The following is a 20,000-nucleotide window of genomic DNA, read 5'->3' as shown; positions in this document are numbered from 1 at the left end:
AGGAGGTTCGACCATATTTCCAGAAGACATCCAGAACTCCGCCGCCATCGCGAAACTCCGCCTCGGGACCAGAAACTCCGTTCTGGCACTCCGCCGGGACGGGGAATTGGAGGGGATCACCACCGACGCCTCTCCATCGACCATCCATGTTTCCCCCATCCATGTGTGAGTAATTCCCCCGCTGTAGGCTGAAGGGGATGGTAGGGATTGGATGAGATTGATCATGTAATAGTCATAAGATTGTTAGGGCATGGTGCCTAGTATCCGTAGTTGGTACTTTTATGATATTGTTGCAACTTGTTATGCTTAATGCTTGTCACTAGGGCCCGAGTGCCATGATCTCAGATCTGAACATGTTATTGATTCATGAAGATATTCATTGTTTTATGATCTTACCTGCAAGTTGTATACACATATTGTTGTCCGGAACCCGAGGCCCCAAAGTGACAGAAATTGGGACAACCGGAGGGGAAGGCGGTGATGTGAGGATCACATGTGTTCACGGAGTGTTAATGCTTTGCTTCGGTACTCTATTAAAAGGAGTACCTTAATTTCCAGTAGTTTCCCTAGAGGCCCGGCTGCCACCGGCTGGTAGGACAAAAGATGTTGTGCAAGTTTCTCATTGCGAGCACGTACGACTATATACGGAACACATGCCTATGGATTGATTAGTACTTGGATACCGCTTTATTATTATCTGCAAATGCCCTGCCTTGATTGTTACATGAATTCTCTCATCCATGCAACGCCCGTTCATGCATCCCTGTGCCTACAGTATTTTAATCCTGTTGTTTACTATAATCACTACTGCTGTCTTTGTTACACTGGCTGTTATTTCACTACTCCTACTGCTATAAAACTGTTGCTACTGATAAACTCTTGCGAGCAAGTCTGTTTCCAGGTGAAGCTGAATTGACAACTCTGCTGTTAAGGCTTACAAGTATTCTTTGGCTCCCCTGGTGTCGAATCAATAAATTGGGTTTTACTTCCCTCGAAGACTGTTGCGATCCCCTATACTTGTGGGTCATCAGACCCTGGGTAATAACATCCCTTCCTTCTATCAAAGCACACCAAATCTGTGAAGGATAACTATCCAATCCAGCATCTTGAAAATCAACATTAGGATGATAGAGTGCCTTGATAATTCGAGCACTTAAAGTCGTAGAGTCTTGGAGAATTCACCAAGTTTAGCGTGCTAGGATGGCTAGGTTAATTAAATAGTTTAGTATCTCGAAGCCCCAAACCTCCCATGTACTTGGGCTTCGTCATCTCCTCCCATTGAGACCGAAGCGGTCTTGTGTTCTCCCTCTATGTTGCCCCACCAAAATTTCCTAATAGAAATAACTTTTTGAAGGATGTTTGCGAAACATGCATTGACCTGAGATTTCTTGATCAACGGTCGTAGCTAGTGCATCAAACACCTTTCCCCCCTTTGAACTTGTTGAGTACCCCTGTACTCACCCTTTACTTCGAAACCCTTGCTAGACTGTGAATCTGACGAAGGAGGCTACCCAACGCACCTGAGGGCAGCTATGAGGTGTTTTACGATGAGCCAGACTTGTCAGGAGGAGTGGAAGGTGTAGATTATGGCATAGTCGAGGAAGTCGAGATGGATTAGTAGTCGTATCGAGTAGAAGTAGTAAAGCCGAGCAGTCTAGAACCGTACTTAAATAAGCTGCTGAGCTCTTAGGATGTTTACTTTGTCATTTCCCTTAATAGTTAAGCTGTTCCAAGTCCAGTTAGATTCTGAGTACTGTCCTCATTGGACGATGAGGATGAAGAGTTTGCACGCTTTTAGCTTGTAATAATAAGTTTGTAATATTCTGACCCACAATATTTATGTTGTACTATTCCGAGAGATGTGTATTTGTGAGAAAGTACCTTCACAATTATTATATCAACGACTTGCATACTACAACATGCAGTGATATGCTGGGTCACCGCAACATGCTCCCTTCGAACTCGCACTGTGTGCTTACTGCCGACCTACAAACCTTGATCACCTTTTCAAGAGCAGTTTCGCCGCTGCTAACGAGGTGTGGCGGGCGCAACGAAAGGCGGCGAGCATGCCGACACAACTCAGGATGAGTTCCACTCCGTCGAGCTCCACGCTCTCGTGGCGAGCTCGCTGGTGGAGCTCGTGCATCGACAGTTATTGACAGTGTGACCACCATTACTCGGTTTAAACGTGATGGTGTGAGGTACGCTCACGTGCACGTGGTGAGACTCAACTTAAGTAGAGAAGCAACTAAGGGTGTGTTCGGTTTCAGAACCAAGTGGAATGAAATGGAACCATTCCGCACCTAGAGCCAATTCTCGTGTTCGGTTGTGAAATGGAACGGAACCAAGTGGTTCCTCGAAAGAGAATATTCTCTCCATATGCAGAATGCACCAATTCTACCAAATCGATGGAATGTGGTGGAACGGTTGTTAACTAGCCATTGTTAATTACGAAGCACTCCACTAATCCAGCTGAAAAATAATTAGCCGTTGTTAATTACGATTTTGCGATTAAAAAGATCATTTGCCACTGTTAATTATGATTTCGAAACAAAAAATTAAAGTTTAAACTCATTCAGTTTTGCTCTCAAATTTCCCCAACCCGGACAAAAATGTTGTGAATTACGATTTTGAGATTAAAAGGCCATTAGACGCTGTTAATTACGATTTTGCGATTTAAAAAGTCATTTGTCATTGTTAATTACGATTTTGAGAGAAAAGATTAGTTTATCATCATTCCGTTCGCTCTCCAATTCCTCGAACCAAACAAAAAAAGTACCATTCCGTTTCTCCTTTCTTCCCGAACAGAACGCCGGTGGTTCCATCCCTCTAGAACGAAACCATTTCATTTCATTTCAGGTCGTTCCAAAACCAACACACCCTAAACAAATGAACCAAAATTGCTCCAGAAAATATGATCCGAGCTATCAAAGGAAGCGAGAAACATGTTTTTTTTTTCCGTCTTCACCCATCAAAGCCCCGGGCCACCTGCCGATATGTCCGTATGCCCGTTGGAGATGGCCGTAGCCCTCGCCCTGCCGAGAACGAGATCCGACGGTGCAGATTACGTTGGTGGTGCACGCAACAGTCCCAACCCTAGCCGGGATCCTATAAATACAAAAGAAATCGTCTGCCCTAAGCACCCAAGGAACCCAGCCGCCAGCAGCAGTACCTCTCTCTTCCCCTACCCATGCCCAGATCTTTTCCACATTCAGCCCGATTCCTGTTTCATCGTTTCTGTTCCAGTTGTGTTTCGATTTGCTTTTGTTTTTCGATCCCCGCTTCGTCTCGGATGATGATCCATTTATACTTTCGTTCTTCTGAAATTCTCGGTGTGGAAGAACTGGAGACCTGAACTGAGGAGACATCATCAAATTTTCGATTCTGTTCTCTGTGTCGTTCGGATTCGTTTGTACAAATTGGTGTTTGGTGTTATAGTATCCCGGTGATGACTTGTGATGTTAAAGTAGTGGCCTGATTCATACGTTGATGAGCAATATTATCACCCAGAGGGATCTGACACGCCACTTGCCCCAATTTTCTGCCATCTGTTGTTTTTTCTTTCTGCTTTTTTCCCAGAGATTTCTTTTGTCCCGCTGTTCCCGATGACTGGACACAATTTAAGTTTCAGCCTTGTCTGAAGAAATATCAATCTGTTGATACCTTCTTGCAATCGTTCTGAGGGTCCCCTTGCAACAGTTATTTATCAATTTTTTTTTGCTTTATTTTGTGGTTCTAGATCTAATCTTGGTTGTTGTCCGGTGATGATCAAACTAAATAACTTTCGTTCTTCTGATGCGCTATCTCATGGCGCGGTGCGGAAGCAATTTGGAGACCTGAACTGAGGAAACATTTATTTAGATCGTTTATCCTTCTTTCAAAAATTACTACGACGTACTGTATTATTTTCTCTGTAGTTGCAACAATAGAGTTTTCTTAGTAGCTTATGTTGCTTCACATCTGGAAGGATGTCCTGATTATACAGTTTGGTTATCCTGTAGAGGGGAGCATAGATGAACGGAAACACCGGCCAGCATTAAACAGCACGGCGCTCTATTAAACCGCGTCGTGTTACCTGTCTTCTGGTACAACCTAAATATCCAAAAAAAAGTTCACTTTAGTTCGTCGATGCAGATGAGGAGACACAAGTTTATGGGTAATTTGCGTCTGAGGCATTTCAGTGATGTCACACTCTTTTTCACCTTGGAGATCTGATGCATCCCTCTTTTGTATTATCCTACAAAATTATATTCTTTTTGGGTATCACTTCGTTCTTTTTTGATTTGTTTGGGCGAAATGAGGATGAACTTATTTTGTTGATGGATGGTATGATGTCCATTGAATCATGTATTAGCTCTATCTGATCATAAACCCTATTGAGGCTTATCTTTCATGTTGTACATTTTTTGTTCTTGTGAATGGAAAGTTGTTGATGCAGATGATGAGACACGAGTTTATGGGTAATTTGCGTCTGAGGCATTTCTGTGATGTCACACTCTTTTTCACCTTGGAGATCTGATGCATCCACTCTTTTTGGTGTCTTTTGAGTTCTTATTTTTTTACTTAACTGAAAAGCCTGTATTGTTTGTTTTAATGGACTATGGATGAGATGATGAATGAGATTAATTTCCCTAATTGGTTTGATTGGCTGATATGATGGCCCAAATACTGAACCGAATCTGATCATCCTATTGTCAGTTTCTGATTTTGTTTTTGTCTCATTGATACTTTTCCAAATTTTCTGTATCCACAAACGTTGATGTTAGAACTAGACTAAGTTTTGATGTGACTGTCCTACGTAATGTTGTAAATTCTGAACTTGAATGGTACTTTTGAAATCAGAACTTATTACAGGGATGGATGGATCTGGTGACACAACAACCTACTCCTTGGATGCTGGTCACACTACATCGACGTTGAGGCATACCAGGCTACATTTGTTACTAGTTTAGAACAACATTGTTGCTTTCTGTTTTGCCTCCTCAGTATTTCTTGTTTAGCATTGGTGATTGTGATGTAATGTTAGTTTGGAAATCTTACTGAACTTCGTATGACATCCAGCCTCGGACTTCATTATGAGATTAAAGTGCTTTCATATCATCCTGCTGCCGAGACATATTGATGCCATACTGGGGCCCTGGAACACCATTAAACAGGCCGTTTCTGGCGGTGAGAATCAGAGTCGTATGCACATCGTGTGAGATATTATTTGGTTTCAAGTTTGTGTAACATTTTCCTGTGTATACGTTGCTCTAGTGTGGTTGGTTTAAGCTGCTGATTTGCAGCTCGTGCTAAATAAACGAGAACCTGAATCGAGAATCGAGTGTTGCCACCAGTTTTGGGGAATCACTGTTTGCAATGTCTCCTGCAAAACCTGCAATTCCATTTTGGGACCAGAAAACCAGCCTAACTGAAGCTTCAACTAATTATTTTGTGCGGAAACATGCGGAATTTCAACGAAAATTAACATTGATAAAAATAAACCTTAGGGGAAACTATTTTACAAGAGCTTTAATTTCAACAAAGTTGTGAACTTCAAACCTAGAGCAATTCCATTCATCCCGTGATTATCATCCTAGTGAGAAATAGGCCTTGGTGCAATCACTACATCCTTGCAGCCATCACGAAACAAGAGTACCCGATGATCCCGTCCCAATACCTAGTCGTGGATTTTGACCTCATTGGGCGTGAATCATCAATTTCTCCATCGTTATCCAAGTTTGATGAGTAGCATCGACTATATGGGAGGTCATGGTCCATATTTTCTTCTGTACAATACCTCTCCAAATCTCCAATATTGTTCTCGTTATCATCGTCCCCATACTCATTATCATCGTACCCATACTCATTATCATCGTACCCATACTCGTTATCATCAACCTCATTATCATCGTCCCCATACTCATCTCCAATGTCTTTTGATTGCGATGAGGTTTGCTCATTTCCTCTTGGTTCACGCATTGATGACTCCTACCATTTCCTCTTGGTTCAAGGGTTAATGTCTTAAGGAAAATGCTTCATATACATCATAGGAGCCAACATTGGCCAAACCAACAAGAATCAAACATGTATTTTTGGGTCAATTGATAATTGTAGGGTTAGAAATGAGGCATAACAATAACAATATTTTGATGGGTAAGGGAAATCAGGGAGACTACCTCTAGAACCTTAAGATCCACGGATATAACCTTCAAATCTAAGGATTTTGGTTGAGAAAGAGAGGATGGGGAGAGGAAGATAACCTTCAAATCTAAGGATTTTGGTTGAGAAAGAGAGGATGGGGAGAGGAAGCTTATCCAGCGGCCGCTCTCCACAGAAACCCGAGACGCCGCGCGTGAGGAGAAGTGTGGGAGTGTTTGGGCTGAGCCGGCTACATATTGATGTGCCGCGCCCCAAAGCTCGACGTGACAGATGTTTGTGCAACGCCCAGCCTGGGGTGTCACACTTTCGCGTCACGGGGCCCGCAGCGACATGATGGCACACGTGCCGCGGCAAGCGAAATGGCGCCACACCACGACCTGCGACACAGACATAGGCGCGGCACAAATGGTTACTCTTGTGAAATAGTTTCACCGAAGGTTTATTTTTCGAAATAGTCTCGTGTTACGGTTAATTTTTTGTCGAATTTGCCGAAACATGCACGCTTGCTTCATTCATTGTACTTGACAACAAAACCCCGTCCGGTGTCCTAAAAGATAGGGCATGTTTGCTTGCGAAGTGGTTTCCTGACTCCGCTTCGCACTATTCTTAAAGTAGCGTAGACCGTGTATGAAGCATGGTTGATTTGGGGTAAGAAATATTTACCATGAAGACTTTCAAAGCGGGGAATAGTCTTCCCGGCAAGCTCGCCCTCACAGGGAAAATTTCGCTGAACTTGTGTGAGCAAGAGATGACGGGAGCTCGTGCGAGTATGGGGAAATCTTGCGGGAGAAATTTGCTCACCTCCCGCCAAAACTTGGCCTCTATTTGTATCGCCGCGCCTCACCGCCACCATTCCTCATCAAGAAAGGGGATAGAGGGGACCTTGGATTCAGGGTGAAGTACCTAAAGGATGTTGCAGAGTCAGTTCTCAAGTACTCTGACCGTGTAATTGCCCCGGAGCAAACCTACCACCATCTTAGACACTGGACAACACGTTGGTTTCATATGAGCATTTTGAAAGCCTTGAGGGCGTGCGCTGGCTGGAAGAGACCACATAAATTATGATGGAAGATGATGCCTACTTTGCCCACATCGAGGTTCAATTAATGCACCTAATTTTTCCGTTATGTACTCAATCATAAGGTATGATTGGATGATGAACTAACTATCGTCTTGTTTGTAGACTCACCCTAGAGACAGTGATCTCCTCAAGTAGCTAGGTTTGATGAAAACTGATGCTAAGTATGAATATTTTTTGGTGGTAGCTAGGTATGGATGAACTTGTGTTGCATCACGAGCAGTGGTTCATGGACTCGCGGTGCAATAATCTAATCTACTGCTAGAACGTCTATGTTATTGATTATGTGCTATATATTAGCCTGACCTGAATTTTTTTTATCAAACCCCTGTATGCACAGTGTTGATCATTTTGGTAAGCGACTCGTAACCAAATACGGGCCAAAAACACGAACGAAAAAAAAAGACCCAACCAAACGATGAGGCCTAGGCTTCAGCTACGATGCTATAGCGACTTGTCAGCATCCAATATATTTGCACAACACGAGTTTTAGGTCGCATGAACTACTACGGAGCCAAGTTCCCCAGATGCAGTGAAAACCCACGAGTAACTAAGAGCATCTCCAGTTGAGTCCTCCAAAGATTTTTGGAGCGCGCCGGACCCTAGTTGCGTGCCCCAAAGCCCCCGTCCGCCCGATGTGGCCCAATACAGTGTCCGGCGGCCCGAGGCCTTCCCCGGTCCACAGGGGTCGGTTCGGGCGCTCCGGACAGAGCGAGAAGCGAGGCGGGCGCCCACCTGTCGGCGACCAAATCTAGAACGGTTGGTTCCCGCCTTTTATTTCTCGTCATGCCTCCCCTCCCGCGCCTCCCACCCCTCCGCCGCCGCTCGATTTACCGGCCGTCTCGGCGGCCAATCTCTCCCGAGTCGGGCACCGTCGTGACGGCTGGCTCCCTCGCCGTTCTCTTCGCCGCCGCCGCTTCGCCAACACGTCCCAGAACGCGCAGGCAAATCCACCCCTCCTCCACGCACAGAAGGTGTTCGATAGCTTGTCTGGTAGGCGCGACATATGGTTGTTCGTTGCCTCCTCTGCCGTGGATGAATTTTAACCATTTTGTTTGCTTCAGACATGGATAGCGCGACGACGAGATGATCGTCCAAATGATGGAGGAAGAGCAAGCCTTCGACGACGACATTCAGGAGCATTTGTCTATCATCGCGTCCCACCAAAACATGTTTGACGCCGACACGGAGAAGAGGAAGAGGCTGCGCCGCGGAGGTTCAAAGGTGGGAAGAAAGAAGTCGAAGCCCCGACAGAGGATGGAGGGGCATACCATGCTGCACAACGACTACTTCGCAGATGACGCAACACAAGCCGACAATTTTCGGCACCGGTGTTGGATGAACAAGGGGTTGTTCATGAATATCCTCCACGACGTTAGAGAGTTTGGCTCCTACTTCAAGCTGAAGCACGTCGTTGTTGGCACTGCTGGGTTCTCGTCGATTTAGAAGTGCACCACCGTCATGACTCATGAGGATGCTTGCATACAGAGTACCTGCCGATACATAGGACGACTACCTTCGCATGAGTGAGTCTACTGCCATTGAGTTTTGCCGAATTGTGGTAGAAAAGTTTGGCAAATACTAATTGAGAGGGCCAACTGAAGAAGAGACTGCAAGGATCATTGCCCAAAGTGCAGCGAGAGGATTCCCTGTGATGCTTGGAAGCATCTTCCTTGGGATGCTTGGAAGCATCAATTTTATGCACTAGTCATGAAAGAACTACCCGTTTGCTTGGCAAGGTATATACAAAGGGCGTCATGAATATTGCAGTGTGGTGGTTTTTCAAGTTGTGGCAGATCATGACCTATGGATTTGACATTCTTTCTTTGGCATCGCGGAATCACACAGTGACATCAATGTGTTGCAGCGGTCTCCGATGTACAACAAACTAGTGGAAGGTCATGCTCCACCATGCAACTATGAGATCAATGACCACTAATATACAAAAAACTATTATCTAGCCGATAGTATATATCCAAAGTGGGCGACTTTTGTCAAAACAATCACGGTGCCATTAGGTCAGAAGAATCGCCACTTTGCTTCGTGATAGGAGACTTGCAGGAAGGATGTCGGGCGGACATTTGGTGTGCTTCAAGCTCAATTTGCTATTTTTCGGTACCCTGCTCTAAGTTGATCTCACGACCAAATGTAGGGAGACGCGACTGAAAATGCTCTAAACTGACCCATAATCTTGAAAAAACTGAACAGGACAAGTGACTTTCCAATTAAGAAAGCATACGGTTACAAGGTCAGGCCAAAGGGAGCCAACGAATCCAACAAACGCCACACGGATTTTACCTTAAAATTGGCGCATTACTTTCAATTACATAACAAGGGCACCCAACAGCAAATGCAATACCCCTTCTCTACTAATGAAGATGGCAAATCTTTTGCCTTGTTTTAAAAAAAAGGCAATGTGTATACCCCTAACTCGAGGACACCACCAGCCACACTCGCACACAATACCCAACAAACACAAACGATACACGACACAACACGAGAACTTAGATTTCCATCCAGTCAATGTACACCGATAATTCAACCATTGTACATGTACATAAGGAATCTCCAGGCAAAAAACAGAGTACCCTGTATCTCATCTTGGGGAAAATGGTGGTCTCTAAGTAGCTAATGTAATAACAGAGAGACAGATCGTAAATCAAGCCGGTATACAGTAGGAGGTGCTAAGGGTGGGAGGGAGGACGCACACCAGGTGGGGGCCTGCTGGATTACAGCTGATGTTGGCATCGCCTACGTCGGGCAACCCTAGCTGTGGTGGGTGCACGTACCCAGACACCAGCGGGACGCATGTCACGGCAATCTCAATCCTTGACCCTGCAGATAAAATGAATGCTTTCTGTGATACGGTGCACATGATGATTGCGTACTGTGGTTTGACAAAGATGGATGACAAGTGGACTGAACCAAATATGTGTCTGGATTCTAACCTTGTGCTTCTGAGAATGAAATGTGACCGCATTTCCTCCCAGCAACCATCCAGTTTTGTGGATTAGCATCGACCTGATAAAGTATTCCATCCTGCCAAATAAAATACAAGTTTAGTTCCAAAGAAGATGTTCGATTTGGATTGTAGCATGGAACAGGATGCAAGAAATAACAAGAATGTTCTGCAGACTTACGCCAGACAGAGATGCCTCCTCCAGGTCCTTCAGCCTTTCAACCCTCCATTTCATGTTGACTAATTGACCAACCCTCAGGTAGTCCGTAGAAAATGGAAGGAATCCAACTGCCAGACATGGATCCAGAACAGGGCGCTTCAGTTTGAGTGAAATCTTGAATAGAAGAAGCTCTTCAGAATCATCAGGTTTAACAGGAACTGGAGAGTGTGCTCCAGTTGTTCTGTCACCAGATATCCCGTACTTAATATTCAACATGCTGTCTGCCTTTTCCAGCTCATCCAGGTCTGAAAATGTGAAAGTTTAACTGGATGATTCATGTTTAAGAATTATAGCTTGTATGGAAATGGAGTTTACATTGTACTTTCTTAGATGGCCATTGTGGTCACTAATACTACTCTATCAACATTAGGAGAATCATAGTTTCATAGTTTTCTGCTTTATAATAATAAAAAGATGAAAAGTGGACTTCTAGAAAAGACGTACCTTTTGTGCCACTTAAACGTATTACAAATAAGATTCCAGCTCTGGAAGAAGGAGCAATAACCAGAGGGAACAAGCTTGAAGTCGGCCGTCCATCCTTGCCTAAGTGCTCAAATCCAGCTTGTAGGTCTAATGATACATCCTTTACATGCAGAGTAGCCTTCACTTCAGAATGTAAAATCACCTGGAAATGAAACAAATAACATAAATTGGGATTTAAGAATCCAAGAGAATTTATTACAAACTAATACATACATTTACGCAGATATATCATTAGTGTTGCCAGCATTTTTTGACATGGTATTAGCTAAGAATTGTGTAAACATGAGGACTGTACCTGCAGAAGTAGGGTTCCATCGTTGCACTTGTCAACAACACGCGTGCTCACATGGAACGGATTAGTGAAATGTACTGCAATGGTCCTGGAAAGTAATCACAATGGTAAACTAGTTGGCATATATAAATAACGAGGTGAGAACACAAATACTCAAGGGTTATACCTTTCAAATACTTGATTATGGAAAGCTCCAAATTCAAGCTTGAGAGCAATCATTCTCATTCCATCTACTATGCTATGTTTCTGAGGGAATGCTGAACAAATACAAAAATAAGAAAAACCTCAATCAACTGGCTGAAACATACTACCATACCCTGTGTTTGACCTATTTCACACGAACCTGGAGATGTTCCCTTCGCAATTGTATCGTCTATAGCACGAACAGGAAACCAAACGAGGGTAGTCACATCACTAGCCCAATCTGGCAGTTTTATCTTCCCATTTTCGATTGGGACCTTCTCAACCCTTCCAGTATCAGTGGAGGTTGATGTTGCACCGGAAGCATCAGTAGGACAAGCATGCCCGCCCTCGCTTCTGTAACTTTCTATCTCAATCATCTGTGACTCCTCGATTTTCAGTTCAGCACCAGCATCTATATGCAATATTCCACCTTTCAAAGAATAGTCTATAGGCTTGACAATCAACCCGATCCACTGGAGTTCATTCATAAGTAACGCAGAGGACACAGCAGGAGTAATATCAACCAGAGCCCTTGGTTTTCTCACCTACAATGAGCACACACACAAAAGTAAGACAAGCCCAGTGTGTCACCAAGTACAATATATATCCTGTTATTAGGTCTCCTATTTGATTTTAAAAATAGTTCACCAGGACTAACTTAGTCACAATACTGATCCTGTTTTAATGCATTACCTTCAAAACAGGTCTTGTTGGCTTCTCAAAGCTCATGAATTCATCAGTGTCCACTGGACCGTCTTGAGCAAATCCATGCGATCTGAATGATAGCTTGCCAATCTGTCCAGTGAGAGCACCCAACACGTAGGAACCAGGCTTTTGAGGAGGAATGTCGAAGGTGATAATATTTCTACCTGGCACAAGAACACGCGCGCCTGCACTCTTTATCGCCTGCATAACATGGCAGCATTAATCCATTAGGTGATTGCAAAGAACAGATGCAATTATCCCAAGCTGTTTTCCATATATTCGGTATTATTACTTCTCAAAGTTGTCTTACAATGATGAAAATGAATTTGAACTGGAAACATACTAGTGTATGAGAATTCAGACAACAAATAACAAAGCTACATCCCAATGAAAGAAAGCAATCAGTAATCTGATAGCAAATTAACTGTACCTTAAGACCTTCATCTGCACTAGAAGAAGCTGACAATCTTAGACTGAGAGATTCGAGTGTGATGTCATGTGGGAAGCCACTCCAAACTGCTACAGATAGTGTACCAGGATCTCCATCACATAGTTCTAGTGGCGGAGCAGGAGTTCCAGCGAATGTAATTAATGATGAAACATCCAGGGGCACGGGATGTGTCATTTCACTGTGAGCAAGCCGAACGACCTCTGACTGGAAAGCTTGCCGCTCTTTAGACGAAAACAAGCTACTCTCTAGAGAAAGTAACTTTACACAGGAAGCGAGATAACCAGCTTCGTCATTAAGAATCTTCTGGCATTCTGCAAGATCAGGAAGAACGTCTGCCAATAGCTCTTCCCAGCCTTCTGCAGAGTAGAGAGCACAAACTTTCTCATAGGATTTTGCAGCCAGGTCGTAATTTCCATGCTTAAAATATATAGCTGCAATCTCTCCATCAAGCACAACTCCATGCCTTTTCCACCAAGAGCGGTGATAATTGTCAGCAGCACCTTTAGTGAGCTCCATATATCTATTCTGGTAACACAAAAACAATTACTGCTGCAGTTTATTTTTATCTATTGCTTAGGCAAATTTCTGTAAAAACATGGTATTGACTTAGCATCCCTAAAGTTAATTAGTTCTACGAACTAATTAAAATACAAATTGAGGAAAAAAAATAGCAGCGGTAAGAAAGAATCTATCATAATGTGTGGCCGAATAAATATAATACCTCAAATTCTTCAGGTGATGAAAGTGATGTCATAAAATCAGGATCAGATATCGTCTGTTTCAATGCATACTCAGCTGCAACATGAATTTCTGACAGCCTCATGGGCCTATCAACTGGTAAAGAAGTCTCAGAGGTTGCTGGTCCAGACATCGTTCTTGTCATCAGGTTAGAAGAAGATTTGTTGGGAGAAAGTTTTGAATGTGCATCTGCACCTGAACTGCCCAGGCAAAAATATACACACGTATATAAATAGACAATCTAAAGATTATGCTGAAGTTAACAGTCCAAATATAAACGCATCATTAAAAGAGGGAAATAATCGCCCTTACCCATCAACTGAATCATATAATTCAGAAATATTGCCAACCGAAAGAAAAGCTCTACGCCTATTAGCCTCACGCAGTAGAAAAGAAGGTTCTAATGGCAATGGTTTCCTCTGAATGTCAAAGAGCTTTTCTCTTGGTTTTGCTTGAAGTATTGTCTGCATAAGGAAAATATTTCACAACTACAAGCCACAGTTTGCATTAAATATGCAATAAGCAGCTAAACAGTACAAGCATTTCCATTTCTCCAAGACAGATAAAATGCCATACAGCAATTCTCGTTTTCCAACTCCTAAATTTGGAACCACCACCAAATGCATTATTTTTTACTACTTTGATGAACCTGAAAGTTTCCGTGTATGAATAGTTCCATGCTCACAGATATTCCTTCGAACAAAAAACTGAAAATGGTACTGATCACTAACACGGGATAGCACTGTCCCTTTCCATATCCCATGCTTCATCTCATGCCATTTCATGCATAATGATATGCCTTTTGAGCATACTGAATTGGAGGAAGGTGCAGCTAGATTTAGTGACTGATTTCTAACATGTTGTCATTTCGTATGGAATTGGATATGGCCTAATTAAACCACAAGAGCAAAGTGGAGTTTTGATGCAAAAGATCCAAAAGAATGCAGGTGACACCTAATAGGAAGGCATTACACAAAGCTGAAAATGCTTGCCTTCTCCTTTGCCATTATCTCCGCCGATGAATCAGGTGGGATTGAAGGCCAAGTAGCTGGCTTAGGCCAAGATAGCATGCTTAAAGATGCACTGCAGATGCGTTAAACAAGTCAGTTTGAAGCAAAACTGGATGGGATGGCGAATTCAAAAGATAAATAGTGACATTGATCTTATACCTGTTGACTGGACTCTTTTCTATCTCAACCCCATAGCCAATTAAATAAGCAAGCCTCATAAACTGCCATATCCATCAAGAGTAATATATAAGCACCGAATTTTGCATGATTTAAACAAATTTGGCAAATATAATGCAAAACATAAGCAAAAAAAAGGAGTAGATGCCACAGTTGAACTTGATTGCACAAGAAGTTAATAAACCACGAAACAACAATTGCATTCTCTAGTATCCATTTGAACTTCAGATTGGAACATTAACAATAGGGTTCCCCATCAGTAAAGAGATAATTGACCAAATAAAGATGGTTTAATTGTAAGTGATACCAAGTGTGCAAAAATAAGGACAGTACTTTTAGAGAACTCATAAGTCCGAAGTCCCAACAGTTAAAAATAAACCACAGTATGATCACCTATGAAAGGAACAAAAATGGTTCATGTAGCAACTGGTGATTCAGGTTGTCTTATAGCAACAGTGAGAAAGTAAGCACACGGTTCAATAAATCTCCTAAGATTATCATCATTTGAAAATAAACCACAAAATGGCACCATATGTACCAAGACGTGAAATGGACTAGACTTAGATTGCCCTTTACCTGAGCAGCCTGACCACGCTCTATGTCAATCACTTCATAGGGGTAAGGAAGAAGAGTACTAAGACTAAATTGTTATATCTCTAGGTGCATGCCTCCGAAAAAGATACAATGTCAGATGGGATGGCTTCTATCTTAAGAAATGTATGTCCAATATTAAGGTAATAGATTGTCCTAACAACTAAATATAATCTTACAAGGCAAATCGAACCAATCCTTGTCTATTATGTGAACAGTAACTGTGTGTGCACTTCATGCTACAAGTATCGCACGTGTCGACACTACCAAGTTGGTCCCCAATAAGTCCCCAGACAGCAGTCTTTGAAGCACAAAAATAAGTAACCTGATAATACGAATTTGTGACTGAAGTTCCTCAATTGCAGAAAGGAAAAATGGTAAATGCAGAACCCAAAGACAAATTATTGCAGACAAATATGGGATATCAGGATTATTAAAGCTTGCCTTAACACGACATAGAGAATAAAGGTCGCCCTGGAGACGGTAGAACTCCTTTTCCGAGTCAATAGCAACAGCTCCACCATCATACTGTGAACTCGTAGAGTTTATTAAACCCAAACATGCTGTTATCACCCATACTTCACGGAAGCAAAATGGAAGAGCATTCTGAAGGGAAGAGAGAAAAAAATCAGGATAAATAAACACGAGGTACTTTGTAAAGGTAGTCTTTATAAAATATAAATAATTTTTACAGAGGAAGAAAATATAGAAACCACAATTACATACTTCATGCCAGGCTAGCGTCTTGGAAAAGTTGACAACAAAAGCATACCCTCTTGCAGCAACCTCAACCGGTCGAGACAGTTTAAATAATAACTGAAAAAAAGGTATAATGAAATGAATGATGACGACAACATGTAATTGTCAGTTGCCCCAAAATCATTAATAAGAATGTACAGAAATAATAAAATTATCATAAATAAAAACATCAGGAGTGTAGTTTTGTATAAGCGACCCATTTGAGCACAACAAGAGCATATTCATATCCTAATTAATTAATTATGTGTCAGTTCTTTCATGCTTTACTAAATTAAAAACAATTAATTCTTTCAGTCTCTTGTTCTAATTGTAAACACTATATAATTCTAAGTTGCTAAAAAGAAAGTAATAAAGGGAGGTGCTTCCACACTTACATAAACACTAAGCAGTAGTACATTATTACATGAGCTACTTGACTGCTTCAACAATCAAAGAATCCATTATGCACATACCTTAGACTGGCAAGCAAATATGTATTGCCTAAACTCAAATTCCCTGAACACGTCATCCTGAACAATTTGGGTCAGCGCTTTGAACCCTGGATTTAGCAGAGCAGCCTGATCATCACCAGTATCCAATCCTCCAAATTCTCGAGGTTTCCCTGGGAGATTTACTGCATTCATGAACAAAATGATATAATTCTAGTTTATGGTCCAAATGAGAAATCTGCACTGCAATTCCGAGAACATAAGTTAATGTTAGCCTATACAAACATGATATGCTGTGGGTTCATATTGGATTCAACATTATCGGGAAAACGACAAAGGTGATGGAATTACAGGCGCATAAGAAGAACCAGCTGGGTGGACACAACTAAATTTAAATGTGCCAAGGATGGGTGCTGCAGCACTACATGTGAGAGTGAGACTCTACCACGGCAGACTGCTACAACACAAATCATAATGGAAAATACAGTTTGTGTTAGAGAAGGACTGCTTGAGCCCTTCTAACTGGAATTGAGCCTAATCTCTTCCACTGCCCTCTCACGTTATTTTTCTTGTCTGGATGTCTGCTGAGTTCTAGATATTTTGTACATTTTATGTCTCAAGCAATAAGAAAATCCATCTTCCCCAAACTCTTTTCCCTACCCTCTAACTCTCTTGTCATATTTATGTACTGCCAGCAGCAGCGGCTAACCACCACCGTTAGTCTTGGATAAGGGTGTTCCATCCCTACAACCTACAAAGTAATCACTGAGACCTTATGGAGTTACTGTAAGTTCACCAGAAGTGCATCACTCTTGTACTCACCTTACAGTGAAACTTCGATTATGCAAATTTAATTAGAGATAAAGCTCAAAAGTCAATGCAACATAAGTGCCAGAAAAAAGTTTGAGAAAAACCTGATTCTGAGTAGCATAGTTCAAGCTCATCATATTCACGGAGTGAATCTTCATGAAGATTAGTCACTTCAAACATAAATGCCATACTTTCCTGAACAAATAAAAGGTGTAAGCTCAGGAAATCCACACAAACATTAAGGTAAATAATATTCAAGAAACATATAGGTAAACAATAAATACAATGCCACCAAGAATGAAATAAGTAACAATAATTGGCATGCTTCATAAATGGTTGTATTGCTATACCTTCAGAATAAAGAAGTTACAGAAGTTCCATATTGGAGTGAATCTTTGCTCACTTAACCTGCGGTTTTCTTCTTCATAAAACTGAACCCTTCTATCCAATGTGTTTCTTATGCAGTCCACCATTTTTGAGTCGAAATCATCCCAGAAATCAGCATCAGGTCCATGAAGATCAAATTTGCAGCATCTATATCATAACTGGGTATGTTAGTATTTGTATATAACACGGTATTATTTGTAGTAACATTTAAACCAAAAAAATCCCAAAAGGAGTTCCTCGAATATTCAAAAGTGAAAACATTCTTATACAAAACAAAATCAGTGCAAGATGACAGGTGACGGCAGCATGTTGCATTCAAACAACTGATACATACAAATACTCAGCACACAGATATTTGCATTACCAACTCTACTACAATGACGTGGCAAAAAATACCTTTCTCGCTTTTTAGTGTTGAAATCAGCCTCCAGCCTGGCATATACTTTCTTTGCCATCTTATTTGCTTGCTCATTGCTAGGATGGGCCTTGGACACAAACACAATGAACCATTCTCTCTCATCATTTTGCACAATTAATTTGAGGCGAGGCTTAAGAATGGTTTTGAACTCGTCAAGATCCTGTACATTTTATACATATGAGAAGCAATGTTACTTAAAAAGAGAATCATAAAGAGCAGCATGGTATGGGAATGCGTAGAAGGATACCTCGCAAGTAACAAGAACAACAGTAGCATACGGCTCACGGAACCAAAACAAGTATTGTTCTTGTGGAAATCGACTCCGCAGCCTTGAGTCGGTAGTCTGTATAAATTCAGCCGGTAGGTTTTCCACTAAAACAGGGTTCCTCGCCTTGTTATTGAGGCAGGCTTTCTTGACTGGCAAGCGTTGCTGAAAACTCTCTTTGACGTTGAGCCACAGGTCACTAACATCCTCAACTGTTACAGAAGATAAATTTTTGTATGAGAAAGAATTTTATACAACGGACGAATACACGGACTTGAAGTCACATTTTGCCAGCATTCGCGGCGATGAATTAAAGTGGTTTTGTAAGTTAACTTTGATTGTACTCAGCCAGGCTATGCTCAATGGGCATCTGCCTGTCTAACACTACACAGGTGCGTGCAATCTGAGACGATTTTCATACGGAGACAGTTTGTGCCGATATGCCGATGCATTATGCGGTTTCCATGTGAACCAAGGTTGTGCGGCCAAATAGGGAACTGGAGACCAACACTGATTCCCAATTAGCTTAAGCACTAGGAATTTTACTTGACATTGAGACAGCGACCAGCAGGAAGCTAAACGCTATCTCGAGACCCTCATAAGTCATAGCACCATGAATCTCGCTAAACAAAGTTCCCGCAGCAAGCCCGAGATCACCATTTCAGCTCTAGTCTCGAGAACTACCGCCATTTCATCTCCAACAGCCGCCGATCGGGCGCAGCGCAACACGAGCGAGATCACGCGGGCCGCGCTGCGCAGATCACGCTATACCGCGAGTCGAGAAAGCGGGAAGTTTGTGGCAGGGATGAGATCCGAGGGGTTAGGAGTGTGGTTTGGAGAGGAGGCGATGGCATACCGGCGATGACGATGCGGTCGCAGGAGGACTTGATGGTCTGGAACTGCGCCAGGTAGTTCGCCATGGCCGCGGCCGACGCAGGGGCGAGGAGATGGGTTCTGGGATGGTACTAATGCGCCATGCGGCGCGGCGAGCGCCCCGCCGCCGGAGAGGTCGCCGGAGGCAGGGAGGAGGCGGGCGGGGGAGTCGCGAGATTCGGAGGTGAGGGGGAGTGGTGGCCTGGTTGGGGAGTTGAGTTTGGTGGAGACGAATGCAGGCGCTCAAACGGGTCGGGTGCGAATCGGGCAAGTGGCTAACGGGGCGGGGCCCTGGTGGGCCACCTTTGTCGGTGTCAATGGGTGTACAGTCAAACAGTTAAATACTCCGTAGTAGCATGTTTATTTTCCACTTTTCCTACATAGTGTATTTTAAAGAGCACCAGCAAATAGCCGCCTCCAGAGGAAACCCTAGCCTCCTCGACTTCAACCTCCTCCATAGATCGGTTCACCCTCCTCTGCCCGACCTTGCTGTCGTCGGAAGGAGTGGGAAACCGATCTATGCGTGTAGTTTTTAATAAAAGTACTCCATCTGGTTCATATTAATGGACTTAAGTTTATCTAGAATTATATGTATCTAGTTAAGTGTTTAGACTAGATGCATGCGTATCTAGATAAAGTTGAGTTCACTAATATGGACCGGAGGGAGTAGTATTTTAGCAGTCTATGTTAGAATTTTGGTAGTCGTTTTTTTGTTGGCTTCCCCTTAATGGAGATGACATCTTCCGCAATAAGTGATCTTCGGCCTTTCGTTCGGCGACAAGATATCCTTCCCGATGTCAATGAAGGTGTTAAAAGATTATAATTATCTAGGTATGAGTGTTCAGATCTTGCTTAGTCAGATCGATTTTAGATCTTTTCTCATGGTTACCGTAAGGAGGATTATCCTCGCAGTTTTTGTTCCGGTCGCTACGTCTCCAACAATGGTGATTCGTACTCTCGGCTCTCCATCGACATCGACAAAGCTGATCAGTTGTTATTCACTGGCATACTGGTGATGATACTCTTTTCGAT

General features: G+C 42.6%; 1 protein-coding gene and 6 non-coding genes across 8 annotated transcripts; 6 read left to right on the top strand and 1 right to left on the bottom strand.

Moving 5' to 3' along the window:
- The first annotated feature begins 3,285 nt into the window (after nt 1-3,285).
- LOC127304984 (small nucleolar RNA Z159/U59) lies at nt 3,286-3,366 on the top strand. The gene has a single exon (XR_007853648.1). It is a non-coding gene; the product is annotated as a small nucleolar RNA Z159/U59 (small nucleolar RNA).
- Nucleotides 3,367-3,754: 388 nt separating this feature from the next.
- LOC127304986 (small nucleolar RNA Z159/U59) lies at nt 3,755-3,851 on the top strand. Its single transcript, XR_007853650.1, has one exon. It is a non-coding gene; the product is annotated as a small nucleolar RNA Z159/U59 (small nucleolar RNA).
- A 97-nt stretch (nt 3,852-3,948) lies between these two features.
- LOC127304958 (small nucleolar RNA snoR137) lies at nt 3,949-4,093 on the top strand. Its single transcript, XR_007853620.1, has one exon. It is a non-coding gene; the product is annotated as a small nucleolar RNA snoR137 (small nucleolar RNA).
- Nucleotides 4,094-4,125: 32 nt separating this feature from the next.
- LOC127304946 (small nucleolar RNA Z101) lies at nt 4,126-4,223 on the top strand. Its single transcript, XR_007853607.1, has one exon. It is a non-coding gene; the product is annotated as a small nucleolar RNA Z101 (small nucleolar RNA).
- A 206-nt stretch (nt 4,224-4,429) lies between these two features.
- On the top strand, nt 4,430-4,527 carry LOC127304945 (small nucleolar RNA Z101). Its single transcript, XR_007853606.1, has one exon. It is a non-coding gene; the product is annotated as a small nucleolar RNA Z101 (small nucleolar RNA).
- Nucleotides 4,528-4,602: 75 nt separating this feature from the next.
- On the top strand, nt 4,603-4,689 carry LOC127304947 (small nucleolar RNA Z102/R77). Its single transcript, XR_007853608.1, has one exon. It is a non-coding gene; the product is annotated as a small nucleolar RNA Z102/R77 (small nucleolar RNA).
- A 5,017-nt stretch (nt 4,690-9,706) lies between these two features.
- LOC127299308 (trafficking protein particle complex II-specific subunit 130 homolog) lies at nt 9,707-19,181 on the bottom strand. Of its 2 annotated transcripts, none has more exons than XM_051329249.2 (21): nt 18,952-19,181; nt 18,078-18,307; nt 17,809-17,990; nt 17,376-17,559; nt 17,130-17,220; nt 16,240-16,400; nt 15,755-15,844; nt 15,473-15,634; nt 14,420-14,481; nt 14,243-14,333; nt 13,563-13,714; nt 13,234-13,450; nt 12,492-13,037; nt 12,050-12,262; nt 11,517-11,901; nt 11,340-11,430; nt 11,177-11,261; nt 10,843-11,023; nt 10,360-10,643; nt 10,168-10,258; nt 9,707-10,054 (listed from the first exon to the last, which is right to left on the bottom strand). In XM_051329249.2, exons 1-21 carry the CDS (start codon nt 19,013-19,015, stop codon nt 9,879-9,881), a joined length of 3,738 nt encoding a protein of 1,245 aa, XP_051185209.1. In that variant the 5' UTR covers nt 19,016-19,181; the 3' UTR covers nt 9,707-9,878. The 2 variants fall into 2 exon arrangements, with proteins under 2 accessions (XP_051185209.1, XP_051185210.1); XM_051329250.2 differs by having other exon boundaries at nt 16,240-16,388.
- Nucleotides 19,182-20,000: the final 819 nt, after the last annotated feature.

This window comes from Lolium perenne, chromosome 5 (genome assembly GCF_019359855.2).
Source record: "Lolium perenne isolate Kyuss_39 chromosome 5, Kyuss_2.0, whole genome shotgun sequence".
Classification (NCBI taxonomy): Eukaryota; Viridiplantae; Streptophyta; class Magnoliopsida; order Poales; family Poaceae; genus Lolium; species Lolium perenne.
Note: the sequence above shows the minus strand (reverse complement) of the source record. Positions and strands in the feature narration are given on the sequence as shown.

Bases quoted from the DNA above. Each gene is read 5' to 3' on its own strand.
- LOC127299308 (XM_051329249.2), bottom strand. From the start codon at position 19,015: ATGGCGAACTACCTGGCGCAGTTCCAGACCATCAAGTCCTCCTGCGAC. The intron at 17,221-17,375 runs GTATAGCAATAC...TTATTTGTTCAG, and splicing joins GTAACTTCTTTATTCTGAAG to GAAAGTATGGCATTTATGTT. The intron at 10,644-10,842 runs GTACGTCTTTTC...TCACATTTTCAG, and splicing joins ACGTTTAAGTGGCACAAAAG to ACCTGGATGAGCTGGAAAAG.